General features: G+C 50.8%; 1 protein-coding gene across 1 annotated transcript in view; it reads right to left on the bottom strand.

Moving 5' to 3' along the window:
• TNS2 (tensin 2) overlaps nt 1-225 on the bottom strand; it is a 34881-nt gene extending 34656 nt beyond the window's left edge. The window contains exon 1 of the mRNA XM_044679245.1: nt 12-225. Within this exon, the coding sequence (XP_044535180.1) occupies nt 12-225 (214 nt within the window). The remainder of the gene's footprint in view (nt 1-11) is intronic.
• Nucleotides 226-9198: the final 8973 nt, after the last annotated feature.

Below are 9198 nucleotides of genomic sequence, written 5' to 3' on the forward strand. Positions count from 1 at the left end.
CCCAGCCCCGCTCCAGAAGTCGGGGTCCCCGCCCCCCAGCCCGGCTCTTGGGGCCTCCTGGCCGCCCAGGCCTCGCCTCGGGCACCGCCCTCCTCCTCCTCGCCGGCCCTGCGAGCAGCAATGACGCAGCCCCGGGCCCTGACTCACCTTGGGGGGCCGCCCCGCGGGGCGGGAGCGCGGGGGGCAGCAGCAGCAGCAGCAGGGGGAGCCCCCGGCCCAGCCCATCCCGCCGTCCGCTCCGCTCGCCTCCCGCCTCCGCCCCGCGCCCGGGCTCCCTGCTCCCTCGCTCTGCTACCCGGGCTGGCTGGGCCGCTCGCTCGCCGTTCGCTCACCCCCTCCTTCTCTCCTTCCCTCTCTTCGGCTCTAATCCCCACTTCCCGCCCCGCTCCCCGCCCCCTCGCTCTCCTCTCCCCACCTTCTCCCGGAGCCTGAGCGACACCCAGCCCAGAGGGGCCGGGAGAGACCCTCGAGACCCGGAGGGCGGGGGGCTGAGGGACACCCCCCCTTCCCCGCCGCCGGCCGCAGGTGGGGCATAGCCTTCGGGTTCAAGGGGCCCCCAGGGACTCTCCCAGGACCCGCGGCGGTGCTCTTGGGCCCGGGGTCAGACCCAGGCGGCCTCTGGCTTCCTGATTCCCAGGCAGCTGGCCACACGCAGCTCCCCCTTTCCCAGCCAGGTCTGGGGATGGACCCCTCCGAGGGACTTTACCTCCCCAGCCTCGACCTGAATCCAATCACTCTTAAGGAATTCAGACCCCCGGGGAGATTTTAAGAGCACTCAAGACAGAAGCGGATTTGGAAAAAGCCACGGGGCACACGGAAGACACGTGTGTGTGTGTGTGTGTATGTGTGTGTGTGCGCGCCCGCGCGCGGTGGTGGTGGGCCACAGACAGAGTTGGGGGCGTAGATCTGGCCTCAGACACTTCCTGGCTGAGTGACCCTGGGCAAGTCACTCAACTCCAATGGGCTTCTGCCTTAAAAGTTGTTGCTAAGGCAGGAAGTCTGGATTTTAAAGTCTGTGGCGAGGGAGCCCGTCTGAGGGGTCCCTTAAAGGGCCGAGGCCCAAAGGCAGACTCTCCCCCAGGCTCCCAGCTGACCCCCTGGATGAGTAAACACCCAGAAATCTGTGCAGGTCCCACAGGCCGGACTGTGGAGGCCTCCTCAAAGGGGAAAATGCCAAAGAACAAACGCTGCCCGGCCAGACCAGCACACACTGGGCCATGGCTGGGGCCGCTCCCAGCCATTCTGGAGAGTCATCGGCCCCCTCCACCCTCGGTGCCACTCCTACACGCGCCCAGGCGCAGAGCGGCTCCTTTCCCGGCAGACCCAAACCGGAAATGAAAGGGATGTCTTCCTGCCGGGGCTGGCTAAGCACATGGCCACCCACGAGTCTATGGAGCAGGAGAAAGGCCAAAGCCCACAGCTTCCAAGGAAGCCGGGAAGTCTGGGGGAGCTGAAATCCCAGCAAGGGACAAGGAGGAGTGCCCAGCCCAGAAAAATAGCTCTGAAAGGCCCTCAGAACTGCCATCGGGGAAAAGCTAAGTCATCCCCGGAGGGATGAGGCTGCTGGGCTGGCAGGTTTCTAAGCATCCAGAGCCCCATCTGCCAGGGGATTTCTCTTTCTCTTGCTCTCTCTTTTTTTACTCAAGTAGAGGGTCAGAGGAATAAAATAAAACAATGTTTTTAACTTGGGGATATATATATGTATTTCTGACAAAGTGGAGGTCCTCATGCAGAGGCCTGACCACATCCTTCCCTGGACTTTGCACTGGATCCATTTGGTCATCTCCAGGTGGCAGTCTTGTGCTTGGCATTAGAGCTCTTCTCAATACTCTGTATTGGTTCCAAGACAGAAGAGTGGTAAGGGTTAGGCAATGGGGGTGAAGTGACTTGCCCAGGGTCACCCAGATAGGAAGTATCTGAGGTCACATTTGAACCTAGGACCTCCTTCCTCTAGCCATCCTGTATCTAGCTGATTAGAAAGTAAGTTCCTTGAGGGTAGGGACTGTTTTTGCCTTTGTGTCCCCAGCACAACATGATGCATGTAACATTTAATAAATGCTTGTTGACAGATGCATATGAAAGGTTCAAAACTATATGGAAAGATTTATGTGAATTAATGTTACAGGATGCAGTGAGCAAAACCAAGAGATTGATATACAGTGACCACAACAAGGTAAACAAATAGATCACAAAAAAGAGGCAGAACTCTGAATCACGGGAAAATCAGCAAAATCTTAGAGAAAGGGCTCAGTGGAGATCAGACACTTGATGCTAAGACAGAAGGTAAGGGTTCTGGGCTTTTAAAAGATTTGTTTTATAAGTGTAACATTGAGAAGGCACCGGGGCATTCAGGTATTTTGAAAAAGCCCTAGAGGGACAGCTGGGTAGTGGATAGTCAGGCTTTGGTTAAGAAGATCTGGGTTTCAAATCTGGCCTTAGACACTTCCTAGTTGTGTGACCCTGGGCAAGTCACTCAACCCAATTGCCTAACTAACACCTGATGTTCCTCTGTCATAGAATGGATACTAAAAACAGATGTTTAAAAAACAAAGGGTTAAAAAAAAGTCCCAGAGAAGAGGATTACAAACATACCATCCCTCTCGTGATTGCATGTAATTATCAGACAAGGTTTCTGCCCAGGATGTTTTTCTTTGTCAGAGGGGAGGGCTCATGGAGATAGGAATGGGAAATGATTAATTTAAGGACAAAAGGCAGAAATAGAATAAGTTTAAAAGAAGCTAGGGCAGAGCCAAAATGCAGTCTTCTGGAATTTACCATCATGCCCCAGGAACAAAGTTTTCAGCCTGAAAGATCACTTGAGCCCTGGAACTCATGTCTCATCAGTATCCTCTGCCCTTTGGGCCTTTCTAATCAGAGGGTGGAGGGCTCCATTTAAGATTGCCCAGACCAGTCATTTCTGGATTTTTCTGCCATGCCCTCGCCCTTCAGCCTCCTTTTCTGTGTTGTCTTCCTCTTTTATCCAGTTCCAAGTCATGGATCCAAAGCAGACTGAATGGGGTACCTGCCCTCAGAGGTGGCTCTTCTGCTAAATGACCAGTGAATACCAGGTTTGACATGGTATACGCAAGTCTAAAAGCAAGCAGCATCCGTGTAGCACAGTCAAGGGCAGAGCAGGGTCTCAGCTCCAGCTTCTAGCCCAGTCTGCAGAGGAATAAACAAGGCAGGAATCCCTGACCAAAGGAGATCCCGCAGTTCGGTCACTGGCAATCAGCTTAGATGTTCCCACCAGAAGTTAGGTCTCATCCTAATATCACGTCCAAAGTTAGGAAGTAGGTTAGAAGAATGAGCAAACAGAATCCCACCATGAAGAACTATTATGATGACAGAGACTCTCGAGATAGGCATGTAAAAACGTCTACAAGCAAAAGCTCAAAGGGAAACAGGAAAACCATTAATTTTAAAAAATATTGTTTGAAAACTAGAATGGACAAAAAAAAGAAGCCAACTCCAAAAGACAACAAGAAATATCAAAATAAGGTTAAAAGAGTGAAAAAAATAGGAGAAAATGTAAGGTATCTCATAGCAAAAACTGAACCTGGAAAACAGATTGAGAAAAAAATTAAGAATCATTGAAACAGAAATGACCAAACAAAAATGAACTGAGTCATCATATCATATATCAAGAAATCAACCACAGGGCAAAGTGGAACTGGGAAGGATCCATCAGTCAGCTCCTGATAGAAATTCTGAAATGAAAACTCCTAGGAACCAAAATCCAGAGCTTTCAGCTCAAAGAAAAATAAAATACTACCAGGGGTCAGAAAAGAAAGAATTCAAGTAGAGGAGCCACAGTCAGAATCACACACAATTTAGCAGCAACTACTATAAAAGAGGGTAGAGCTTGGAATAGGACATTATAGAAAGCGAAGGCTGGCTTATGGCCAAGAACAACATCCAAAAAAAAATCTGGGTTTAATACTATAAGGGGATAGGGGGGAAATGGACCTTTAATGAAATAGAAGATTTCCAAGCATTCCTGATAGAAAGACTACAGCTGAATAGAAACTTTGAAATGCAAACCCAGGAGTCAACAGAAGCATAAAAGGTAAACATTAATGAACAAGCATAAGTTACTATTTCCATTCTAATATAGGTAGGCGATACTGTGTTCCCTCTGAACCCTATTTTCAGCAGGGATCATTAGAAGGAGTGTAATTTGAAAAGATCTGGGAGTGGTTCTTGAGTCTTGAGAATGGAAAGAGAAACATACTGGAGGTGGGGGAGGTGGAGATTATGAGGAAGGTTAGGGAAAATATCTAGCATAACAAGGGTGTGCATAAATTGACACCCATATAAGCAAGAAGGAAGGAGTGGAGGAAGTGACTGACACTTGGACCTTATTCTCAGCTGAACTGGTCAATAGTGGGAAGAATATGAAAACACAGAGTTGGAGAAATGCATTTCACTCAACAGAGAAGGAAAAGTGGGAATTACAGGGAGGAGTGAGGGTGAAATTTGATATAGGAGTGAGACTAGGGTAATTTTTTTGTCAGGTAAGTAAGATTATGCCTAATAGTAGAGGGATGCCTTGTGTGACTTCTGGGTCCTCAGAAGTGGAATGGAGCAAGTGTCCCAAGCAAAACAAACTCTTCAAGGATGAACACAAAAAACCTGTGGTTCTTTCAGAGGTGACAAAGAATGGGAATCAATGGGGGTACCCATAAATTGGTGGATTGATAAACAAGCAATAGTATATAAATGTGAGGGAATACCATTGTTCTATAAGAAATGATGAAAGGGATACTTTTAGAGAAACTTGGGATTTGTATGAACAGATGCAGAGCTAAGTCTACAGAACCAAGAGAATAATTTGTACAATGACAACAGTTTGGCAAAGGCAAACAACTCTGACTCAGAAACTCTGTTGAGTTCAATGATCAGCCACAATTCCAGAAGATTAATGGTGAAACATTTAACCACTTCCTGACAGAGGTCAAGGACCCAGAGTGTAAGATGAGACATACATTTTCTGGATATGGACAACGAAGAAGTTTGATTTAGGGAGCAGCTGGGTAGCTCAGTGGATTGAGAGTCAGGCCTAGAGACGGGAGGTCCTGGGTTCAAATCCGGCCTCAGACACTTCCCAGCTGTGTGACTCTGGGCAAGACACTTAACCCTCATTGCCCACCCTTACCACTCTTCTGCCTTGGAGCCAATACACAGTATTGACTCCAAGATGGAAGGTAAGGGTTAAAAAAAAAAAGTTTGATTTGCTTGACTATCCATGTTTGTAACAGGATTATTGTGTTTTAGTCAGTGGGGGAGGGGGAGCTAGTCGGGATGGGAGGGAGAAAAGGTTGATTTAAAAAAATACATATATTATTTAAACAAAAGGAGGGCAGCTGGGTAGCTCAGTGGATTGAGAGCCAGGCCTAGAGACAGGAGGTCCTAGGTTCAAACCCGGCCTCAGCCACTTCCCAGCTGTGTGACCCTGGGCAAGTCACTTGACCCCCATTGCCCACCCTTACCAATCTTCCACCTATGAGACAATACACCGAAGTACAAGGGTTTAAAAAAAAAAAGAATAAAAAACAAAAGGAAATTGACCTCAGAGTAATTCCACCAGCGATGGTGGAAGGGAGAGAATGAAACATCTCTCTATAGTGGAGAGGTATGGGGTGCTTCTGGGACAGAAAATTACATGGGCTGTCAGACCTTTTTTCTTATTTGTTATTGTCATAAGAGGGCCTGATATGGATCTGGTGGGTGAGAAAAGGCAAGAGGCACTAATAATGTGTTTACATATATATCCCCTAAAACATTATTTGCATATATGCACATATATTTAAATAAAAGATGGGAAGGAATTCAAAACAGAGTATAACAGGTCCCTAGGTTAGGGAATAGAGAAAGAGGAGAAAGCCTTTAGCCCAGGGAATAGTTCAGCTTAGCTTGATGAGTACATGAGAGAAGGTCCTAAGATGGTGCCAGATTGTGGAAAGCCTTGAGTGACAGGTTTTTAAGAGCCAGGGGTGAGCTGGAACTCTCTCTAATTGGCAATCTTCTCAGTTTCCCTCAGAAACCAGCAAATGCCACCAATTAGGGCGTGATTTACTGATTTGTTTTGTTGACTGTCCAGATCTAAGAAAGCATTTGAGAAAATCATCATGTAGATGAAACTGAAAAGTGTGTCCTATGTACTTTCCCAACCACATGTCAAACATTTACCAGAATACCACTGGGTTTAGGTCAGATCAGATCATGGTGCTGAACCAGAGACGAGGACACAGGAAGAGACCCATCCTGTCCTCTCCTGGCAGGGACCTTCTGACCCTTTGCCTCACTTCCCCTTCTCATCACGTGCTCCTCTGGAGAAGAATTTATCAAGAGCTCAGGGAAGAGCCCATAGAGGTCATTTCATCTAACAACCGCTCAGAGCAGGACCGGAGCCAAGCCCGTCCCAATTACCAGTCTCCCATTTTGAAGGATTCTCTTCTCTAATCTTGGCTTTCTCTGTGCTCATTCCAGAGAGGGCCTCCAAAGGGCCACATTCCATCTAATTTCTCTTTCTTACTCTGGGACAGAAACTGTTTAGAGCTCTTCCTCTGTACCACAGGAGCTCGCCTTCTAGTGGAAGAATAGAGACTATAGAAATAACTGGGGACAGAAAAGTTCTAGAAATCCGGACAGGAATCCTGGAGGGAAGCCCTGGGTGGGGGGGGACCCAGGAAAGGTTTCCTGCAGAGGACGGGATTTGAACTGCATCTTGAAGGATATCAGGGAAGCCAGGAGGAGGAGGCATTCCGTGCAAAGGCAGAGGGTCCATAAATGTGGCCTCGAGGATGTGCAGTGGGCAGAGGTGGGCTGGGGGAAGCCCGAACCAAAGCAGTTGAGAACTGGGTTGTGAAATTTGGTTGTGAAGGTAATAAGGAGCTGCTGGAGGAGTCTAGGGATGACTAGTGCTCTAGGAAAGCCCCTCCGGCATCTGGGTGGAGAGACGCCAATAATGGGCAGCAAGGCAGCACCGTGGATAGATGGTCTTGGAGACACGAAGATCTGGCCTCAGACACTTCCTAGCTCCCAGTGTAACCCTGGCTACACAGTCCTGTTTGCCTCAGTTTCCTCATCTGTAGAATGAGCCAGAGATCACACAGTACTTTTGCCAAGAAAACCCGAAATGGGGTCACAAAATCAGACACAACTGAATGATTGCAACAAGCTAGAGGCGTAGCTATGACTAGTCAAATATTTCTAGCACCCAACTGCCTTCCTCTCAAAGTCGGGTGCCCACCCCTGCCCCAGGGGCTCTGGCCTCCCTTCTGGGCCCCAGCTCTCCTCCCCTCCAGGAATTTCCATGATGGAAGAAATAGTTAAAAAGTGTTTGGAGAAAAGGCCCTTCTCAGGACCAGCTTCTCCACTCCTCTGCCTCTGCCCTGTCATAGGCTCTCCTACCTCCCTGAGGCTCTGGCTGGGGCTGAGAAATCTGGTATTGATTAGGAGGGGGTGGGGTGACAGGGCCAGCGCCAATTGGGCCGGAAAGACCCCTGACTCAGCTGGCACAGATTAAGCAGCACATGGAAGAGGTCGCTTACAGGCCTCAGTGGAGGGGCTTGTCGGTGGGGCTGGGCACCAGAGACCCCTGGCTCTATTCCAAAAGACAAGAGGCGGTTCTGGTCAGTTTTGGAGTTGCCAGAGAAGAGGAGGCAGGTAGAGGGGACATGGAGGGGCGAGGAAAGAAGCTGAGCAGGAAAGAAGATCCAAAGAGCTCGGTGTGGGTGACCAGCCCTTGGACCAGTGGGCCTCTCTGGGCCCTTCCAGCTCTAAATGAGGATCCTCCAGGTTCCTCCATGCCACGTGCCCTACTTTGTGGCTTTATCGGGTCCTCCCTCTGTAAAGGAGTCCTTCCAGCGCTCATGTTTTGGTGAAAATGGTGATGGAGCTCCCATTGGGCTAGGCTGGATGCTTCCCACCCTGCAGGGAAGTCATTCATTCACTATCAATCAAAGGGAAGAGTGGCTGCAGAGAGGAGGAGGGGTCCTCCGGGCCAGGGCCAAGCGCAGGGCCCCCCGAGGGGCACCCCACCCCCAAGTTGCCTCCCTCCCCCACCCCACTCCCCTCTCACCTTGATTCCACAGAGGGTGCCCCACCGAGTCACGGCAGGAACCACCCCCTCTTCCATTGCTTCGGCACGCTCCTAGCTCCTATCTCCTGTCCGAGGGCTGCTGAGGGTCCTGGGTTCGGCTGGCTGGGATGGGGGAATTCAGTGAAGGGGCCAAGCCGGCTCCAGGGGCGGATCTCCAGGCTGAAGACAGAGACTGCATTGTCTGCCGGAAGGTTGTCCAGCCTGGCGGGTGGAAAGCGACCAGCCTCCCCCCCCCCCCCCAGCAGGGATGAGGGTAGGAAGGTGGAGCCCCGCATCCCACCCCCAGCCCAATGGACTGCGCTGTTGCCGGGAGACAGAATTTATTTGGCAAATACACTTTCCAGGAGCAGATGTGCAATCCCAGATGCTGCTGGCTGAGGGTGTGAAGGCGCCGCCTCAGCCAGATGCTCTGGGGACGACGGCCTGGCCAGGAGGCTAAGTAGGCCTGGGCCTGGCCCACAGCACAGGATGCAGAGCTCCACCCCAGCCAGCCCAATCCAGACGCGGTAAGTGGCTGAGCGGGGGCCCAGGACCTGGAGCCCCAAGAGGCCCAGTGGATTGCTAGAGCCTGGGCCAGCGCAAGCCTCTCCCAAGCAGATGCTCAAGCCAGAGGGGAGAAGGCCGCCTTCTCCCTCCAGACACTTTGGGCAGGATCCCCAAAGCCTCGTCCCTGGGCCGCCTTGAACGCTCCTCTCTGCCGGGGAGAGGGAAATGCTGGCAAGCCGGGTGCAGGGCCAAGTGAAGGCTCTCGTGCCCGAGGTTTCCCGGGCTCCTTCCTTCCGCACAGTTCTTCGCTTCTACCCTATCCTTTCCCATTCCTAATATGCCAGACTTTGTTAGGAAGGTTCCCATAGGTCTGCGGGCAGAAGGGTTGTGGCTCTGCCCAGAATCCCAAATGGCTGCTCCTGCCACGCGGACCCACAGAAAGAGCCAACCCCTGGGTTTCTGTTGCAATGGAGGGCTGGGGGAGAAGCTGCCCTTTTTTCAAGGATTAGAAGATAAGATAAGAACAAGGAGGAAAAGAAGGCATGACTAGACTGACCCTGTCCGACACTCAACAACTCCTGGCCCTTCATGTATGACCAGAGGAAATA

The sequence above is a fragment of the Gracilinanus agilis genome, chromosome 5, assembly GCF_016433145.1.
Source record: "Gracilinanus agilis isolate LMUSP501 chromosome 5, AgileGrace, whole genome shotgun sequence".
Taxonomy (NCBI): Eukaryota; Metazoa; Chordata; class Mammalia; order Didelphimorphia; family Didelphidae; genus Gracilinanus; species Gracilinanus agilis.